Source organism: Equus quagga, chromosome 4, assembly GCF_021613505.1.
Source record: "Equus quagga isolate Etosha38 chromosome 4, UCLA_HA_Equagga_1.0, whole genome shotgun sequence".
In the NCBI taxonomy this organism is placed as follows: domain Eukaryota; kingdom Metazoa; phylum Chordata; class Mammalia; order Perissodactyla; family Equidae; genus Equus; species Equus quagga.
In genome coordinates, this window is record NC_060270.1 from 78075646 (window position 1) to 78097896 (window position 22251).

Here is a 22251-nt window from a genome sequence, read left to right on the forward strand (position 1 = left end):
GAAAATGCTGCCTAATTCACAGCCATGAACCTTGTGGATGCTTAATAAATATTAATTGATAATAATGAACTATAGTACAGGGTGGTAAATTAGTGTGAGACAGTTAGGCTGCTGAAATATAGCTAATATATATACAGCAGGTATAACATACACTGATAAATGAGTGAGAAGGAAGAATATCAAAATGATTTAGCTGTGGATGCATTTTGCTTTGCACCAGGAAGTACAGGTAAGAGAATTTTAATAGACAGGTAGGGAGAGGTGGCCAGAGGGGACAAGGGGAAAGTTAAGACAATAATTCAGGATTACAACAGAGCTTTCTTAAGGTCTTGGCAATTCCTCTATTATAAGCCAGGCACCTTGAAATCATACTCTATTCTTTCAAGACACCATGGTTTTCTCAATAAATTTCTGTTCCAGGGAACTCAGAGACACTGTAGATTAAATCTGGACCAATTTCTTAGAAGGGGACATGAAAGCTCTTCTCCTAGGGGAACCCCTCCCTGATCAATACAGCTAGAAGATCAACCCGCTCCTTCTAAATCCCATCACTCTTGTTGTTTGCACCACAATCCACCCCCTGGCATTACTGTGACTGTGCATATGTGACTAGATTGTTTCAAGCTTTGTAAAGCAGAAATCATGCTTTGAATTTCTTAGCATTCACTTAGCTCTTCACTCTTAGCACTTCACAGTGCTTCAAACCTAGTAGTTGCTCAATTCCTGTGCTGACCAATTAGAAACTCTAGAAATGAAAGCAGGCACCTATCAGAGAGAACATCCAGCTGCCTATTGGGTTTGAGGACCAGGTTCTAAGGAGATTGATGAAAGCTCCACCTCTTGTTATGGACAAAGCACTAGGGAGTCTGCCACAGGAACAATCTTAGGCTGCCAGAGGATGATGCAGAAAACTCAGTTGCCATGGAAACTTGTATGATCTGATGATTCCCATTATCGAAAGATGGTGAGACACCAGGAGAATGACAAGCAGATCTCTGAGCCCTAAGAAAACAGAACATGCCAAGCAAACATCTCTGCTCATTTGTACTGATTTCTGCTATAGAAGCAGTATCATTTCATCATCCGTTGATAACAGCACTTGCAAAGGGCTTTCAAAATGTTTCCAGTTCCTGTCTTGATTTAGTGATCTCTAAGACTCCAAAGATGCACAGAGCTATGAGGCAGACAGACAGCACTTGCAGCAGCAGCCTAGTATAAGCGATGAAGCCAGGTGCTGCTGAGATCCTGCTCTGTGACCTGGGCAAGGTAAGCCATCTGTGTGCATGTGCTGTGAGCCAGGCTTGCTAGACTGATGGCAGGTGAAGTCACTTAACCATTCTTGGGTCACAGATACCTTTGAGAATCTGACATACCTATGGACCTGCTCCCCAGAAAAATGCACATATGCATATACACATAAAATCTAATACAATATATTTCAGAGAACTCAAAACCCCTGAAGGCTTATAATAAATTTGCCCTATCAAGCACTTGGGATTCAGGAGGGTCCAGATCTCATGTTAAGAATCTCTGATGCAAAACAAAAAACTTTACACATATAATAGAGTGACCCTTGGGTAAAAGTGAAAAGCAGGGTATTATCTGCCCTCTCCAACCTTCCCAACCAGCCCTCAGGGAGTTCCTTCCCCAGGCAGTTCCTCCTTGCCCCATATCCAAGATCGCCTGCTACTGTGTACTTAGCTCAGGAACAGCTCCTCACTGGTAAGTTCAGTCACTCGTTTATTCATTTTACTACGCATTTTCTCTGTGTCAGACTTTAGGGAAACACGTGTGAACATGCCGGGACTCATGTCCTCAAGGAGCTTAGCGTTCAGGTCAGTCAGGGCTGATATTTCTCCCCGGGAGACACTTAGCCATGTCTGGAGACAGTTTTGGTTGCCACAACTTTGGCCTCTAGTAGGTAGAGGCCAGGAATGATGCTAAATATCCCACGACATACAGGACAGCCCCCCACAACAAAGAAATACAGGGTCCCAAACATCAATGCTGCCTAGGCTGCTCCAGGGCAGACAGGTATGTGACAAAGTGGTAAGTGTAGTGATAAAGACCAGAAGTGAGCACGATGGTGGCTCAGGAAAGGGCATTTCAATAAGAAATCTGGAAGATATGGTGATGATGACAGTCTGCCTTATTTTCAATGATGAGAGGAAGGAAAAGAGGGAAGTGAAGTCATTCAGGGGAGCCATCACCCTCATGAAGGCCAACACTTCTTAGAGGAAGGAGCACCAACTCCAGGTGTGGGTAAATAAATGGCACTTTGCAGGGAATCTTCTCTTGGGAAATGCTGTTGGCTCCCTACCCACCTCCATCAGTCAGTGGCCCAGCTAGAAGAACATGCAGCCATTTGGTAGAATCACCACTCAAGGGACAAACCCCGTTGCATACTGGGAGACAGCTATACGTTAGATGTGCCCCAGCATCCACCAGTTCCTCCACGCTCTCTTTCCATTCTAGTCAATAATTCCACCTTGTACGTGCACACACCACCACCAGTCCTCTAGTGTGTAAATACACAGAATTACAGACATATGATATTATACATCTGCGATCATAAACTTTAATCTCTACAAAAGTGGGTTCAAAGACCCGATTAATTAGAAAAAGCACAAGACTAGGAAGTAGGCCTACACCAATTTTCAACACGTGCATTCTTTATTTCTTATAACCTTCTAGCTCCTACCTGTGCTCCTTTGACAGTTCAAGCCTGGCCTCTCTCATCAGGAGGCAGAGATACAGAAGATGTGCTAAAACACATGTAAACCTCCAGCCCTATTGAGGCCAGGGCTCTCTGAGTTCGGGAAGCCCCACGCGAGGAGCTCCCCGTCCCTGGCATAAAGAAGGTTTCTGCTTCAGAGCTGCCAGCTGTGCAGTGGCAGTGTAGTCTGGAGGTAGCCAGAACTGAGTTGAACTCACCAGTTCTATAGCCTTGAGGAAGTTGGTTAACTTGATAAGCTTCAGATTTCTCATTTGTGTAATAGCGATAATTAGCGTTCCTACCTCAAAGGGTTGTCATTAAATGACAGTTTCCATCTAAGGCATTGAGCAGAGTGCCTGGCACATAGTAAGCCTCAATAAATTTCAGCTTTGATTACCAAGGAAAGGAAGCCTTCCTGGTCTAGGCTCTGCATGATTTTCTGCCTGAACAGGCTGAGCTGTCTGCTAAAGTAGCTTCAGTGTTAGACTCTGTCAGCCCCACTGCTGAGATATGCTGTGCCCACAGCTGGCATGTATCGTACTTCTGCTCGTCTGTCCTGCCCTCCATTCATACCCTGTCCTCAGCAGTGGTGTTGCTCAAGTCTCCAACCTCCTTCCCACCACTGTTCTTGTTGGGTTCTGATCACTTCCTGCTCGTCTGGAGCCCCTTGTAGCCCTTAGCAACCAGGTATTATGGGCTGTACCTACCTGGCCACGCCTCCCCTGTCTCCTTCCAGCCCATCTGCCCCAAATCTATCCATAGTCCCCCCCGATCTGTGCTGCTGAGTTGGATAGGGCATTTCTCCAGCATTTTCTTGACTTGCCATGATGGCTCTGCTAGGCTGGTGAGCAGATTCACTGGGTAAATATTCATTTAAGGGTCTGACACTTCTCTAACTCCACCACTGCCCGCTTTCAAGGGGGAACAGGCAAAGATTCAGCACACCGGCTTGGAAGATTGCTGACACAGGCCAAAGCTGCTCTGTTTTCCACCTGTCACTTTTTCCTAAAAAGCACCTTGGCTGGATCCTCAGACATAATCACACTTTGCAACATCTGGTTCCGGTACATGGTCTATGTTCTTCTCAGAACACCTAGGAGACAGCTGAGATAACAGCCCCATAAAGAGGATGAAGCAGTTGGAGGAATAAAAAGCTCCCTCTTGTCCTTTGACCCTCCTCCACTTGATGCTCACTTGGGAAATCTCAAACAATCTTGATATCAGAGAACAAAGGTCAGGCTTCCCAGAGGACAACTTGGCCTTTGCCCAGTGGTCAGAGGCACTGTAAACCGAACTTTATGCTTCCATTCGCAGAAGGGGTCAAGGGTAGCTGAGATTCGAGTAGCTAGAAACCTTCTCTAGCAACAGGGTAGTTTGTGCTCTGAACAGCATCGCTATGGTGAAAGGTGCTCTAACTGTAGCACCAAGAGAGTCAAGAAAGTACGGTCAGGCCTGAGGCACTATAAAATGCAGATTTTTCTTAGTATTCACGATCCACTGGATACACGGAGCAACACTAACCATGCCCCTATTTTGTATTTAGAAAATTCTCAGCAAGTTTTGAGCTTTCTAAAATATTCCCCTTTGCTCACTTTCTTGCCACTTAGTACATGCATCTTTGCTTAACAGCCTACGCCTCCTCCTTTGCCTGCCCCAGGATATTGTCTATCCTCAAGGTAATAGTGACTCACTACTCAGAGAGTTAGCACCCAGGAAAAAGGACCTCAGACTTTCAAGTTTCCCATTTCTCGAATGCATGTAGATGCCCTTCAGAATCCAGCCTGCTACCTGTCTTTGTAAATAAAGTTTTATTGGAACATAAGCCATGTCCATTTATTCCTGTGTTGTCTGTGGCTGCTTTCCTGCTACAATAGAAGAGCAGAGAAGTTGCGACTGCTCTTCTGGCCCAAAAAGCCTAAAATATTTACTCTCTTGCCTTTTACAGAGTTTGCTGACTCCTGCTTTACTTTACTTTACTTCCAGTAACTAAACAGGAGGGAAATAACTGAAGGTAAAACAGCAGAGATTTAGATTAGTCAGGGTTTTGTTTCTCTGTATGTATATATGGAGGTATGTGTGTGTGTATATAAGTATGTCGGGGGGTACATATATTTCTATATACACACATGGAGATTTATTCTAAGCGATTGGCTCGTGTGATTATGTAGGCTAATAAGTCCCATGATCTGCTGTCTGTGAGCTGGAAGCTGGTGGTGTAGGTCCAGTCTAAACCCCAAGGCCTGAGAACAGGAGAGTCAGTGGTGTAAGACCCAGTCTGAATCCAAAGGCCCAAGAACCAGGAGTACCAATGTCTGAGGACGGAAGAAGATGGATGTGCCAGCTTGTGTAGAAAGCAAGTCCAACCATCCTCTGCCTTTTTGTTCTATTCAGGTCCTCAACAGATCAGATGACGCCCACCCTCATTGGTGAGGGCAATCCTCTTTATGCAGTCTACCAATGCAAATGGTAATCTCTTTTGGAAACACTCTCACAGGCATACCTAGAAATAATGTTTTGCCAGCTCTCTGGGCATCTCTTAGCCCATTCAAGCTGACATGTAAAATTAACCATCATTATATGATATAAGGAAGATGTTTCCCTTGGAAAAGATAATTCAGCAATGAAATGGGTTCTCACCAGAAGTAGAGGACAAAATCCTTAGGTTTCCCCTTTCTTGTCTTCTATCCTAATCCTCACTTCCCAAATTCTCTCCATTGTGTCAAAGCACAGTTCTAACTACAGCTTCTCCATAGTGCCTCCTTACATCCTCCCACAATGATCTCAACTCCTATCACCATCAGTGTCACACTGTTTACCTCCACCATGTTATATTATTTTTCCTGCTTATTAGGTCAGCTTCCCCAAATAAACTACAAATACTTTGAGGAGGAGTATTTCCGTGTATCAGTCAGAGGACCTTGCAGAAAAGAGCTGGCATACTCAAACCATCTAATTGAGGAGTTTGGTAAAGGAACTATTCAATAAAGTGTGGGCCAACCTAAAGCAAACCGACATGAGATGGTCTGGCAAATCCAGGAGTCATTACAACGAAGAAGGGACACGGGGAGAGAGAAAGTGACAGAACACAGAGAGGGCTATGCTTATAACTGTAGCTAGAGTTATGGAGAGGGTTGCCCAACAAAATCTGTGTCCATAGGCAGAATAGCCCAGTCACTGTGTTCCACCACCAGGCAGGGAGAGAGAGGGAAAACAATTACCCTGACCTTTCTCTCCTCCCAACCTCTGACTGATCCCTGCTATGTCCCCCCATTGTCCAAACCCAATTAGATACCAGAAGACCAGAAATCCTTTTGACAAGCTCCACGTGGCACATCCTCCAGGGGTGCACAGCCAAGCAGAGAAGGATGGAATGGATCTGGAGGGGAAAATGACAACTACCCAGCACATCCCATAGCTACTAAAATGTCTTAAATATAAAGTAGGTTTTCAGTGATGCTTGTTGACTTAGTTAACACGTGCCTGTGGAAGCTTAATTATTCTAATGAATTGGATGCAAACCATCAAGAGGCTGAAGGATAAATTGAAGGCCTTTCCTGCTCCTATCAAATCTGTACTGCTATCAGAGCTGAGGATCTAGTATGGCCAGGTTTTGTCTTCCCTTCAGTGGGGGAGAAAGGACTGGAGGTACCACGAAGGAATTCATCATTTATAAGAGAAGCTGTTACTCCCATCCGTGCTTAAAAGCAAAAAGTAATTTTTCCCCAAATTAAAAAAGAATGTTTGCTATTGAAATATGAGCTGATGAAAAAGATAATTCACTCCCTAGCCTTCTCATCAGCTAAATGCTATCACAGCTACAAGTGTCAAATAGCAATACACGCAGCCTGGGAATGATTCTTGCAAATGAAAAGGCACAGTGTGAAATGCTGACTTTTTCTGATCAAAAAGCATCCTGGGGTGGATTGAACAGCTTTAGGTCAAGAAGAGGCCTTGATTTCTGGGGTGATTTTTATTGTTATCAGAGAGAAGACTGTACTTGCTGTGAATATGCGGCTACCCAGCACACTGCCACTGGTGGAGGCAAACTTGTACTCACTTGTCTTGCTCTTGGGGTCTTCACCCCCCATACTGAAACATATTTTTCATTTCACTTTCCTTTACCTGTCACTTTCTTCTTAAAAAGAGTGATTTATCAAATAAAACATCAGCAGCATCAAAGACTACTTCAGCATTACCAGGGTGCACACACATGCATACTTACACACACATACACACACTGAAATCTTCCCCTGTGTCATGTCCTGAAAGCAAAATTGTGACTAAGGACCACAAATTTGCATCTCCCAATTGAAGCATTTTTCAGTATCTGGACCGTGAGTTTCTTTATTCTGTGGTTCCTCCAGCCTAAACATTTAAAAGCTGTTGCAAGGGAGCTATAATTTCTGCTCAACACTTCATGATTTGATTATCTAAAATAAAAAGTGTAATGAAGTTAATAGTACCTTATTCTTGCACTACATTATGAGGAATATTTTCCTGCAGAATCTGAAAGTGGAAATTACCTCTGGGCCTCCTAACTCTCAAAAATATGGGTCATGATGATTACTGCAGCTGAATTTCAAGACTTAAGAATTCAATATGTTTCTCTTTCCTCTCTGCAGTTTTCCAAAAGGACATATGCTCTTCCTGGGATGTTATATAGTGAAAGATAAAGAACTGAAGTGGCAGGGAGGAAACCTTGATTCTACTCTTGATTGTATGCTAGTTGTGTGACCTCAGGAAAAGCATTTAACCTCGCTGAGTATTAACTCTTCTTTCACAAAGTGACTGTATAACTCATTCCCAATTTAGCATTCAATGATGCAAAAAATAACATAACATAAATAAAATAAAGTAAAATAAGATAAACATGCCTTGGGAATGTGTAATATGATGCCAAGTGATTTTGGCATTTTTTGTTTTTTGTTTAATTTCCCAGTAACCTTTATCTAGAATTATCTCTATACATTTCTTGCCTAGTTATTTGTGTGGCTTCAGCATGGAACCAGTTACAAAGACAATATAGAAAGTTCCATATAGGGCCATGTCTTGGGTTCACATCCTTTATAGGCCAGTCAGCTTTGATGTCACCCTATCTACCTCTCTTACCGACAGTCACAATAGAATTCACCCAATGGGTTTTCAATGGTTCCCACTCTCAAAGAACCAATTCAAAAAGAATACTCTTGCTGTCATTGTCCCAGCTATAGTGTCCTATATGAAGAAAGAATGTAACACTAAAACAGAGGGTAAAATTATAGTCACATGGCCTAAGTTGTATAACGTTGAATAGCATTTAGGCACCTCCATACACCGGGCCACATAGTCATAATAGAGCACGTTATTTTTCCAGGATTTTCCCAATCTGGGCACACAGATGTAACACTTAATCTGCCTCTAGGAAACAAGAAAGATATTTCACTAGTGTAAAAACTCTCCTAAGCATCATTTAGGGAGATTTAACAGGATTAAGTTTCTCAGTTGGCGCCAAGCAACAAGTTCTCATTTTCACAGCATTCTTTTATTCCATAAGTCAAGAAACAGATTTGCGGCCCCCACAAGACTCACAGAAGGACCATATGCCAATGGGAACACAAGCTTGCTTTCGGGATTTCAACTAGCACTGGTAATATGACAGGCTTTGATTTATGCTCACAGTCAAGTCTGTCCTTATTCAAAATTTAAATGTGGGCAAAGATTTCACTGAGACTCTTTCCTCTTTGATTTTCAGGTACCCAGTGTCCTCATGGGAATCCACTTCCCCCGCCCCTGCAAGCCCCAACCCAGCCCTGCATTCCAGTGCTCTATGCTCTGCATCCTTTTGTTTACCAATTCCCTCAACAAAATTCTGCTTATCTGGTTGACATTTAGGAATGATCCAAGACCTTTTATTAATGAATGCTACTGTGAAGTATTGAAAGACGATAGCTTAGCATTGCTTGCTTTTATAGGGTCTTTGCATCTTCTCTGGAACCTAAGGCAGAATTTGGGGCTTTAGGGACCAACCAGCAAGGATGATATTTTTGAGTTAAGAGAACCTTTCCTATGCCACTCACATCATACTATGTGGGCATCTCTGTCCCTTGCCTAGGCATAACCCAAACCCTGTTGGCAGATTAATATGTAAGAAGTGTATTCTTCGCAAAGGAGAGGCTAAGAATTTATATCTTTACCCCAAGTTTCTCCAGAAGTTGCAAAGGGAATAGACATATAAACATACACACACATACACACAGACAAACACACACTAATTTCACCACATTCTACCTGGAGAGAGAAAGACCTAAGAGATGAGAAGAAGTCATCACATCCTCTGGGAGGAGAACTTAAAATACTATAAACATTCTTAGCCTCAGAAGATATGCTGGCTAGTGCACAGCTCACACAGACACAGAAGTTGACTCCAATAACAAGAGAAGACCTGCACACAAAAGTTTCAAGCAATCCTTTTCTCATTTCCCAGAAACTCACATCTATAACAGTTGGGGATGCCAAGCCTCAGCAGTTATGGGATGAGCAGTTTATACACAGACAGAGCAAGACCTATAGCAGCAGAGTTGGAAAAACGCAAGTTATAAATCAATTCAACAAATATTCTATTGAATGCCTACTTTCACCCAGTCTCCAGGCCAGGTGCTTGGAGTATAAGAATGAATAAAGCACATCCCTATACAACATACAAAAGAAGGAACTAGGCTAAATTTCTATCTTAGTAGATGAGCAAGAGAGAAAGGAGTGACTTGCTTAATTTGATTTCTTGCTTTGTTCATATGCATTATGGAAGAGAAGAGTTGACCTGCACATCTTAGTTCAGAGGCTGTGAAAGAGTGGCCAACCTTCAGAAATCAGTGGCTTAGTCTACTTCCGTGGACAAACAGATTCTCATACATGAAAGCAAACCCAACCAAGTTGTTAAAAATGATGCTCACCAGAATTAAAACTTTTAGAAAGAAAGTTTATGGACAAGTGAACTAATTTACATACCTAAGAAGATCTCAGAGACTTCCTTCATTTTCAATATTTGAAGCTCTATTGAATTCTTGTTCAACTTATCCCCAAAGTTAAGATAAATGGGTGATGGAACAACTATATATAGGCTTGGCATTTGGCATCAGCTGTACAGTAGTGTTTTTGTGTAGGTTAAGGTCTACTTCGGCTGGAATTAATGTAATTATATATAATGTTGACAGATTATGACATTTGCCTATTAAGACACTATACAAACATTCCAATAATTTGCTGGCTTTTGACTTTGTAAAAAATAAATTAAACAAAATCCCAGGGGATATTGCTAATGGGGTAACTGGAATAGAGGTTTCAAAAGCACAGGGTTCAGGAAATAACAGTCAAAGAATAATGCATCTTAAGCCAAAACATATAGAGTGGTAAATGAATATTTAGTACTTACCACAAGACTGCTGTCTAGAGACAGCCGTTTTCCAAAGTCCCTTTTCTCAAGCTGTCTCTTTCCCTCCATGGGTGAAGTTATTTATTTTCCTTTGTGATTTATAAGAATTCCCCTTCTGTTTCCAGGGTCACTGCAAAAAGTGAACATGTGTTTTACTATCCAAGTGAACAGTGTTTAGGCCTTGTTTATAACTTTCTAACCAAGAACAAGTGTTGAAGCCAAAAACTCTCAGACCCAAATAATAAGGATAGAACTGGGCCCTCTCAATTCAAAAGACCTCTCTGGGTTGCAAATGTCAGAGTCATCTTTCTGGAGGCCCCTGTGTTTTTATAGGTTTTGCTAATGGCGTTGGGGAATGGGTTTGCAGGTCGAATCAGCAGACTGTGGAAAAAAGCAAACAGTCCGTTTCATGCCACACTTGCTTCACGCCCATCCCCTCTCTATCAGCCAGAATCATTCTGTTACTGTGCACATAGATGCTGTCTGCAAATTCCATGAGATCAAACTGACAAAACCACATGCCATAACCAAGAATTATTGAGCCCAAGGCCCAACGAGAAGAAACTGAAACATGAACATTACTGTCAATATTTAATTTCAAAATATTTAACTTAAACATATTTGAGGAACAGTCTAAGATACATTCCCTTTGGGACAAGTTGATTCAGAATGAGTGGTGGATGACATCATTACCGTCAATGAGTATTTGAATATTCACTGCATTTCACCATATCAGATACAGTTAATCCCTGCACTCCACTGAGCTTGCTCGTTCTAGAATGATTAAGCATTCTGGTTAGTAAGGATGTATCATTTCTATTAAGCTCTAGCTTCCAGTTTTCACCAAGATGTGAAAGGCTGGAAATAAAAAAATAGGCTTGAGCCCAGGCTTTCCTACCAATTAGCCAAGTGACCTTGGACAAGTCATTTAGCCTCTCTGAAACCCATCTTTCTCAAATGCAAAACCAGCTAACAATGACGACCAAATGATGTATGGAAAAATGGCTTAAAGGCAATAAATTATAACTTACGTGCAAGTTACAGTTATGTACAGATTATATTAAAAACAAGTTAACCTTAAATAGTAGTTGACATAATTTAACATCTTTGATGATTCAAAAGGCACTTTGAGGCAAAGAAATTGCTCAAAATCTGCACAAACACAAGGCCATTGTACTGCTGATATAGAATAACTGAGCTTCATAAAATGCTATCCCAATCAGTTATTAATAAAATCGAAAAGAAATATTTTTCATGACTCTCTCAATTGCTCCAAGTCTAACAAGGATGCAATAGACTCGGCTCCACAATCTGCACCATGTGGCCTCTTTCTCTTAGTTTCCTCTGCAAGGAAGAGGCTGGAGACAGCTGTGCCTCAGACAGGGTAAGGCGAAATTACAGTCAATCCTAGGGACCTGATGGACTCCTTTCCAGCCATAGGCTGCCTCCTCCATCTTAGTCATTCCATCTCTCACCTTCAGGAACACTAATTGTAATTCATTACTGGTCCACTCAGAAACTCCTAGGAGTCTATTCTGAATTCAGGATAAAATCCAAATTTTTCATCATCATGTTCAAGATCTACTTCCTGCCAACTAGCCTTTTACAATCCCCAAACACACTAAGTGCATTCCTGAGACCACATTTTTGATCATACCTCTCACCTCCATCTGGTCTAACTCTCCCCTTGCTCCAGTGCCTGGCTCAGGCCCCATCTCCTTCACAAGACCTTCCTAGTCACTCCATTTGGCAACGATTTCTTTCTCGTCCAAGTTACATAGAAGTCCCTGGGGACTTAACTTATTAATCACCATCATCACCTAGGACAGTTCTTTAAATGTAGTAAGCTCTTCATATTTGCTTGTTGGTAGGGCCTAGTAGTTAAAAACAAACTCCTGGCAGCATTTTTCAGAACAAATTTAGTTCTATACCACTACTATAGGCAAAACTATTAGTCAATTGAAATTTTCTTGGGGGTTCTGTCTTTCCTACTTTCAGCTGTTCCCACCCACTTTGCAGCCTCTCCTCATCCTAGTGACTGTGCCCTGGTAGCTCAGAATACTCTCTGTAACGATGAATCCAGCTAGAGAGATTACTCAGGCCCTGGGATTTCCCGTTCCATCAAAAACATGCTCTCCTAAGTCTTATTCCAAAGAACCTTGGGGTTGGATAGATCACAGGAGATAATTCTTTAGCATTTAGCATGTATTTATTGAGTGCCCAATGTACGGAGGACCCAGTACTTAGATGTTGGTGACACACCCATGTACAAGAGAGACCATGTCCCTGCCTTCATGGAACTTACATCTCGTGAGAGGATGTAGAAAATAAATAAACAAAGAAATAACTCCAAACCATGATAGGCACCTGCTATGAAGGAAATAACCCCAGGTAGGTGGTAGAGTGTCAAGTACGTAGAAGGTGAGAAAATTTTAGATAGAATGGTAAGGATAGGTGCCAGCCATGTAAAAATATGGGTAAAGAGCATTCCAGTTAGAGAGACCAGTCTTTCCACTGGGAAGGAGGTGGGAAAGAAGTCTATGTGCCCTGGAAAGCAAACTAGGAAGAGACTGTATGAGAAAAGTTCAGAGATGTGAGCAACAATCAGATCATACAGGGTCTTGTAGAGCAAGGTAACTTGCTTGTTCTAAACACCATGGTTAATCTTAGGGTTTGATTCTCTACTTTACTCCTTACCAGCTTATATTGTTAAATAAATTGTTTAACCTATTTAAGCTTCAGTTAATTCATCTATAAAATAGGATTGATAATAGGACCTTCTTCATAGTAGGGTGGTTGTGATGATTAATGAGATGACCCATTTAAAGAGTTTTCACTAGTGCCTGGCGCATAGTAGGTAAGCTTTAAATATTAGATACATTGATTATCCCTTCTGGTAAATATGATTAAACTCATTAAGCAACAACTCTAGTGACTGGATTTTATGCTCCGTAATAGGCTGATGAGGCTATCATTTGGGAAACAAGGATCGTTTTGACAGTTTGCAAATAGCTTAGCCTGCTATATGGAAGGCTGGGTGAACAGCTTAACCTGGTCCTTTCTTTTCATACATTATGGTGCCAATTATATAGGCAGAACATTTAGCCAATGATACAGCACAGGTATTGACCAATCAGAAGGGCACAGTCAATGGCAACAAGCACTAGAGCTGTAGCAATGTGTCCTGGCCAATAATCAGCCTGAGGGTATGTTCTATCCCCATGCCAAGAACTTGAAAATTTGCAAATTAAACCATAAAATGACCATGGAAAGGATCAAAGTAAAGTTATCCAGAAGGATCAAAGCAAGGCCATCCAACAGAAACAAAATGGCAACCAGGATGTGTCAACAGGAAAAGGAGAGCGGTCCACAAAGGAAAAGTCAGGGAGGCTAATACACTTCACCTCCAGCAGCCAGGGAAAGAGAGTGCCCACATTTACATATACCCAGCAAGGACTGCAGGTCTGGAGGGGAAATGAGTATGTCAGATCCCAAAGACACTTTGGTATTACACTGGCCATTTGTCCATCCAACAAACTCCTTTGCTCAGAGACCACCGTCATAAAGCAACCTTCTAATTTTATTTGACTCCCAAGTAGTTTTACTTACAGAAGAAGAATGTGCTGACCAGAAAATATAAGTAGGCAATCTTTTGGAAAGTTACATTTTTAGTACCAATTTGCAATTTGGCATCTGACTCTTTATATTCATCATTTATGTATTTGCTTAGTATATTAGTCAGCTTGTGCTGCCATGACAGAATACCACAGACTGGGTGGCTTAAACAATAAGAATTTATTTTCTCATAGTTCTGGAGGCTGGAAGTTCCAGATCAAGGTGCCGGCAGGGTTGGTTTCTGGTGAGACATCTCTCCTTAGCTTACACTTGGCCACCTTCTCTCTGCGTCCTCACATGGCCTTTTCCTCTGCAAGCATGCTTCTGGTGTCTCTTCCTTTTCTTATAAGGACACCAGTCCTATTGAATGAGGCCTCTACTCTTATGACTTCACTTAACCTTAACTACCCCCTAAGAGGCCCTATCTCCAAATATAGTCACATTGGGGGTTAGAGCTTCAATATATGAATTTGGGTGAGGGGATACATTTCAGTCCCTAAGAGTTAGTTTCAGTCAGATTTCAAAGTCTGATCACATCTCAATGTACTAATAAAGTTTCTGAGACTACAAAACAGAGAAAACTCTGGGAGACAGTGGCTACTCCCAGACCCTATCCCTCTCTGCTGCTTATTTGACTGTTGGATTTCACCACCTCCACCACCCACCCACCCACCCACCCACTCACCTACTCACTCCCACCTTGCTCTGCTATTCTCTTCTCTGTACTGCAGGTCTAGAGGTGCAAACTACCTTATCAAGACCTCTTGGTCAGTTGGTCAAGTTGGATTCTGCCAGTAGGAGGGAGTAAAAGGAGGTGAGAAGGCAACAGGCAGGGAAAAGCTGTCCTGCTTCCAGCTCTAGCTGAGCAGCATCCACAGCAGGTCACTATAGGCTCTGTAACTTCCATGATTCCTCCAACAGCTCAGCATAAGAAAGGGCAGGAGCAGGGTCCCAGTCTTTGAGTACCACCACCTTACCCCTTTTGCTCCTGCAGCCCTTCCAACAGCTTCATAATCACTTCCTTGCATTCAATCCCTCTCTGCTTGAAATATCTACAGTAGTTTCTCTTTTCTAGGCTTGACAATGATTGATGTGTAGCCCATAGAGATACCTTTGGACAGGTAGCCAGCCTTCCTTGGGCAACTCCTGGCTTCCTTCTTATGAGCCTTCTGAAATAATAGCATGGAATTAAATGTGTTACTACACACTAAGCTCCTGGAGAGCAGAGACAGGATTTTATGTTCTATGTCCTCCTATGATGTGTAGGAACAAGGCAGACACTCAATGAACATTTGTTGTTTGCATGAATAAATGAATGAATGGACGTTTACAGCTGTCTTCATGAGCACGTAAAGAGCAGGGCAGCAATATAACATTGCTAAAGCAAAGAAATGATTTACACATTTCTAACACTGAAATTATTTTTTTAGCCAAACACACAGACATACCCAAACCTCAAAGAAAACATTTTATCATGATTTTAAAACTATTATCAACCTAAAAATTACTGCTTAGGCCTTGCCTGTACTTACAAAGGACCATAACCCAGTCATGTTCATGTCTTTCTATGTCTTCTCACAACTCTAGTTATAAAGAACACAAATCTGCCTCCAAGTGATGGGTTGGAAGTCTCTCCCCCTCTGCATGGGAGGAAAATAGTCGGAAGTTGAAGGAAGACAGGATATTAAGCATCTTTTTATTGACTGATGGTCACTGATACTGATCTCCTCTCCCCTGTCACATACACTCTCTCTAGCTGATGAAAATACTATTTCTTGGTATCTGTAGAAATCTGAGTTGACCGTAATAAAATGTTTAATTTTCCTCACAGATAGTATGGCCTTTCAGTGCCAGACAGACCCTTTGATATTCTTAAAGATGTCAGTAATTTCTTTTTTCTGCTAGCCTTTGTTAACAGACTGTATAATTTTCAAGGGACAATAACCAAACAAGAACATTAAATAACAACCTCAAATGTATATTTCCTCACACGTACATAGTCACACACACACAGGCACACACACACACACACATACACACACTCACTCATTCTCACACACATTCTAAGAATATTTCTCCATGTCAATCTCTACCCCTCTGATCCCTCCACTCCCCAGCCCTGATCTGAAAGATTAATGGTAGTGCCAGGAGAAACTGAGAAAAACGCTGGAGCCAACAGGCATTGGAAGATGCTGCGCCCAGCCCACTTTGCCATGTAAATTTGAGCATGTTCCCTAACTTCTGTGAGTTTACATTTCCTAATCTGCCTTCCCCATCAGGTTATTGTGAGGTTCAATTTGATAATGTATGAAAAAGCCTTCCCAAATCTAGATTCAAAATATTTTTCAGTCAGCTTCAGTAAGCAACGAACAATGCAAAATACGATTGTTGGCAGTCTCATAAACATCCAGAGAACAGAGACTGTGTCAGAATCATTGGTGTATCCCCTGAGTACCCAGCACTCTGGCTCTGCCCTGGTGTCAATCCTACAAAGAATAACTGCAGAACTGAACACACCAAAGAAATCCAAAGGGCAGTGAGTTTCCTGTCCCCGACAAGGGAGCTCAGTGGACCTGTACCCTGACTGTGCCTTAGAATCACATGGGGAGCTTGTACAATGCGCCAACACCCAGGCCCCATCCCAGACCCCTGGAACCTCTAGGGCCATGGCCTTGGGCACCAGAGTGTGGTAACAGCAGCCAGGGTTGGCAACCGCTGGTTAGAGCAGTGGTTCTCAAACTTTGCTGTACACTAGAGTCACCTGGGGAGGCCCATTCCCAGGCCAGATAAATCAGAATGGCCAGGGGTGGGACCCAGTGATTTTTATTTTAAGATCCTTGAATGACTCCAACATGCAGCCAACTGAGGACCAGTTTGAGAGGGTGAAGGTGTGCCCCCTTTCTCAATCTCCTCCCCTTTCTCAAGGGCTGAGGGACATGCAGTTGTTGGCAGCAGCAACTGCCTGTCATTGGCCACTGCAACTAGCAATTCTTAATCTGCAAACTCTGACCCCAAAGAAGAGAAATGTTGGATACAAACAATTGGATCAGCACCTTCCTCCCTCCCCCAACTCTCTCCAGCTCACTCATAGTCCTGCTTAAACTGGTCTTTTGCTTTGTGCCAAAAATAATGTTGACTAAAGATAGAAGTTCAAATGTAGATTCCAAATTATTGCACCAGTATTTTAGAAAGAGTGAGGCCATCACTTAAAGAATGAGGAAAAGAACTTCCAACAGCATGGACAATGGCGGCAGAGAATCCTGACTCAAACCCGCTCCCTCCTTTCTCCCCACTCTTCTCCAGGAGCACCTTGCTCTCACTTCAAAGCACCAATAGCAGGAGGGGAAAAGAGGAAATTATGAACCCGTAAGATTTGCTTGTAACTACCAAACAGAATGTTTGAAACTCCTGTCAGCTTTGCATTGAAATCTTTTCATCGCAATCTTTTCAATCTACATAAAGGAAAGCAGTTGACTTTTCTTATACTTTAAACACAGAAAAATAGCGTTTTCCTTTTGGAAGCTATATTGGCTTAATAACTTTCTGCTATTGATACATCCATTCCTGAAGTATATGGGTAACTGAAAAGAAAACTACTGTCTCCATTCTGGACATGAGTACAACCCCCCCCAAATTATGTGATTTTCAACCATAAAACATCTATTCAAATCCCAGCAGCACCCTGAAACTGATTTAGAAGAAATCTGAATGCGAACAGATTTCCCAAATGTGGTGTCCATCCTTGCCAGCTAATTTAGCGGCTGGAAACAGTCTACGAGGGATGTGACAACGATTTTTTTCTTTGAAGTGGATGAAAATTTTGTATGATGATGAAAATTGGTTTTAAAAAATGGTTTCATGAGCTCATGTTTATTAAACTTCTGACCCTAGAACCTATTCAGTAGCTTACAGTTGGTGATTTGAATGCTGGACAGACCCATAAGTGTCACTGTCCCCTGGCTCCCTCCTCAGATAAATGACATGGGGAGCAAGGGAGCTGCATCAAAGTCTGGGTGTGGACATCTTGGCTGTTGTTCAAAGTGCATCTTTGGTAAACTGGAATAGTTAAAGAATTGACATTAATTTGAACTCAGTTGCTCAGGAATGGAGGGCAGGGAAAGCTCTTGAAAGCTCAAAACATCCCCAAATCAGTAATTTACAACCTTATTATTTAAATCTTTCAAAAAATTGAGATATAACTCACATACCATAAAATGTACTCTTTCAGTGTAAAATGCAGCATCAACCCTTCCTATGACCCAGTACTTATTTGCCACAGAAACTGGAGGTTGTGTTTTTCTCTTAGTGGGGATGCAAAGAAGCTCCCTCATCACTGCTTGGGCTCCAACAAGACTGAGTGTCCCATGTCACCATCATTTTGGGTAGCATCTTCATAGACAGTCCTGAGTTCAAATTCTCCAACTGCCACTTACAAGTTCTGTGACCTCGAAGCAATTTATTTCACATTTCTTGGCCTCAGTTTCCTCACAGACAAAATTAAGATAATAATCACAACAGCAGTCACCTTAACAAGATGGCTCTGAGGATTAAAGAGATGCCTGTTTTGAAATGCTGGAATAGATATTGGAAGACTGCTAGGTATCACTCAACAGAATTCCTTTCACTCAGAATTCAGTAATATTCATTCAATATCTATTTTGTTCCAGGATCTGTGTTAGGCCCTGAAGAGTAAGAAATAGAGAGAGAGAGAGAGAAGAGATGGGGAAGACAGAGGGGGTTAAAGTATACATTATCAAATTTCAAGAACATTTAAAATCTGAGAGAGAAGATTTATAAATTGATAGCAAAAGGGTAAAAAAATGTGAATGAATGAATGAGCAAATGATTTCAGGGAAAAAAATTTACTTTTTGTTGGGATAATCCTGGAAAACTTGCTTTTATTGTCATTCCAGGTGTTGCCAGCTGATTTCCCGACACAAACCATTGCTACGTTTCTACAATGTATGGAGCAAAAGCTGAGAGACAGATTGGCCGGGGCTTGGACCAGGATAAGCATTTCAGCTCTGGCTGCTCTTCTCAAACCATCTGTTCTTTCTTTCTCTGTAAAGATATTCCCTGCTATTTAGTTCCCTCCTCTGCCTCCTCTCCATTTATCACTTTGAGAAACGTTTCTAATTCATTACGTGAAATGCGTACATGTTGCCCATGAACTCTTAAGGGGAAAGTCAGTGAGAAATGAAACAGATAAATAAATAACGTTTAAAAATACATAAATAAAGTGTGCACCTAACCCCGGTGGATTGGAAGAATATTTAGATAAGCGACTAGGGAAAAGAATTTTCACACTGTGTCATCTGCTAACACTAATGAGTTAATTAAATGAGAAAAATTCCACTGCCAAAAGCAAAAACATCCAAATAGGTGGGATGCTGGGGGAATTATAGACCAAGCTACTAAATGCATTCTGTTCAAGCTTCTTTTTTCCCCCCTTTGAGAAGGCTGTGGAGAGCTACGCTTAAAAAGCCATCCAATTTCAAGAGCCTATTTTCCATCTGGGGCCAGTTGGGTAGAGTGTGTTCTAAACTCTGCAAAGCCTGCTGAGAGCAACATGACTTGTTAAGAAAACAGTTTATGAAAAGCAATGTTTTGTGAAGATCCAGCAAAAGGTTTAACTGTGATGTCCCCATACATTGCTGAATTCATTATTTTTCATTAAATTCCTGTGCACACAAGTGAAAAACCAAAATGATTCAGGAAATGGATATAGTAAAATAAATCGAAAGCCAATACATTTTTGCTAAGGCTTTAGCTGGTAATTAGACTATTTCCAGCTACCCAGGAGCTTTTTTCACTTCAAGAGGTTATTCACTCTTCTTTTTTGGTGACTTCTTCCACAAACCCCTGCCCTAAACAATCCTCATGTGAAAAAAATTCTAAAAGTCTAGTAAATCAAGATTAAGGGATTAAACCTCAAAAATTCATTGATATGCTGAAAACAAGAGAAAGAATTCTTAATAAACCATAAAATGTAAATTATGACATTAAAGATGTCCTAAGTAATAACAGCCGTCAAATGAAGTGTATGAGAAAAGTCTCAAAGATGTTTATCTTCTTCTAGTCGGTGTTTAATTAAATTGAGAGTGCTATTCATTTGTGGGAAGGGAAGTGAGCTAAAATCTCTTTAAAAGGTAAAACAGTCGATGACCATCTACTTAAACTGAGAGCTGGAAAGAGTAAGTTTAGGGGTTATATGTAAGTGTATGTATATGTATATACCTATCTGTGGTATATATACGCATATGTACTATACGTATAATACATTTGTGTATAATACATCTGTGTACTATACATATAATACATTTTTTCTCCTCTTGTCATCACTTATGTTGCTTCTTTTTATTTGACCTCTGAAGGCTCAGCAATAAGAGAATTTCTACAGATAGTTGGATAAACCAGTGCTTCATAAATTCATGAATAGGAATCACCGGTGGATCTTGTTAAAATGCAGATCCTGATTCAGTAGGTCTGCCGTAAAGCCTGAGATTCTGCATTTCTAACTAGCTGATGCTTCTGGTCTGATTGCACTCTAACAGTACAGGATCTGAAACCTAAAATAGAGAACTTACCTAGGTACACGTAAGAGTGAAATTCCAAGAATTTTCTCGTGAAGCCACGCGCATCTAGCTAGATGTCATGATGACTTAGTTCTTGACGTAATCTAAGATACTCCATGGACTACAGTATGGGTCATGCCCAACAATTCTTGTGTTAACCTCTATCCAGGACGTTTGCAATCCCAGAAACTGAGGTTTAAATGTTTTCTTCTAGGCACCTCTTCACCTACCCACCAATACAGTCGTTGCCTCTGAAATAAACCTAACAAGTGGTTGCCCTGCCTCTGGTTGATTCTTCCAGCCACAAAAGTTCACACTGCCTTTCACAGCCTCCCACTTCACATTTGGGGGTCTCGAATGGTTAGAAAGTTCCAATGTGTATCCTGGATTTTCACCTACTGGCCAAAGCTTTGCTCCCCGGAGCAAATATGTTTTCAGTTACTCAAGTAAAATATCCCAATTTCTTCAACATTTTCTTTTTTTCTTTTTTTTTTTTTCTGCTTTATCTCCCCAAATCCCCCTGGCACATAGTTGTGTATCTTAGTTGCAGGTCCTTCTAGTTGTCCCATGTGGGACACCGCCTCAACGTGGCCTGATGAGCGGTGCCATGTCCACCCCCAGGATCCAAACCGGCGAAACTCTGGGCCACCGCAGCGGAGTGTTTGCCAACTTAACCACTCGGCCACCGGGCTGGCCCCACTTCAACATGTTCTCTTGTGAGAAAGTGTCCACAGCCCTCACACTCTTTGTTACTGTCTCTGAAAACTCCTGAACTTGATGAAAATCTAGATGATATGCCTTTCATTCTGATTCTTAAAAAAAAATTACATCATCATATATGCATTTATTCTCTTTTTAAAACATATATGCAGTAAAAATAGAGAGACTATAAGAATTATATACTTTCACTGGCCCCCCTTCACTCTTCTCCCCAGAGGTAATCACTTTTAACATTCTTCTATTTGTTTACCTGCAGAAATACGTAAATAAATATTGATTTTTTTCTTTCTATAGCAATAAGATCAGCATCTATTGTTTTACGACTTTTTTGATCTAATATGTTTAATACACGTGAACCTAATTTATTTTTGTACAGCTTCATGTTACTCTATAGAGTGAGTGAGCAGTAGATTGTTTATTAGCTTATGGGTAGAAATTTAGACAGTCACTGATGTTTTCTGATTCTAGAAAGTGCTGCCATGAGCATTTCCTATGCATCTTTTGTGCCTGCATGAGCTTCTCTAAAAAGTGTAGATTTCTAAAGGTGGAATTACAGTGTAAAAATTTTTAAATCCAGCTCTAGTCAAGCCTTCAGATGACCACAGCCATATGAAGGATCTCAAGTGAGATCAACAGAAGAACCACACAGATTCCTAACCCATGGAATCATGAGAAAAAAATAAATTGTTGTTGTTTTAAGTAACCAAGTATAGGAGCAGTTTGCTATGCACCAATAGATAGCTTAGAATATCTCTCCATTAATTTGGGTCATTGTTCCTGTCCTTCAGTAAAACGTTACAGCTTTCATTATTTAAAAACCTAGGTATTTATTTTTTTTGTTCCTCTTGAGCTTAAATACTTTTTCTAACTGCATTTTCTAATTGTTTATAGGTAGTGTAGAAAAAAACTATTGATTAATAAACTTTGAACTTCTCTTTAGCCATTTTCCTGAGCGCTTTCACTAGTTCTAAATACGGTTATTTTATTCTGTTGGATTTTCTAGACAGAAAATAGCAACACGTTTGGCTCCTCCTTTCCAATATCTACAAGTCGTATTTCTTTCTTCGGTCATATTTCATTGGCAAGGACAGCAAATTGATAGTGGGAACTTATGTTCCTTACTCCAGTGGAACTAGTTATAAGTTTTTCACCAGTGAGTATGAGATTGTCTAGTTTCTTTGTAGCTACCAATAACCAGACTGAGAAAATTTCTATAT

The 22251-nt window shown here is 41.2% G+C and overlaps 1 protein-coding gene across 6 annotated transcripts in view; it reads right to left on the minus strand.

Moving 5' to 3' along the window:
• NCKAP5 (NCK associated protein 5) overlaps positions 1-22251 on the minus strand; it is a 916311-nt gene that overhangs the window by 774610 nt on the left and 119450 nt on the right. For all 6 annotated transcript variants that reach the window (XM_046659632.1, XM_046659633.1, XM_046659634.1 and 3 more), the window contains exon 2: positions 10125-10254. In XM_046659632.1, coding sequence (XP_046515588.1) covers positions 10125-10193 — 69 coding nt within the window. In that variant the 5' untranslated portion in view covers positions 10194-10254. The remainder of the gene's footprint in view (positions 1-10124; positions 10255-22251) is intronic.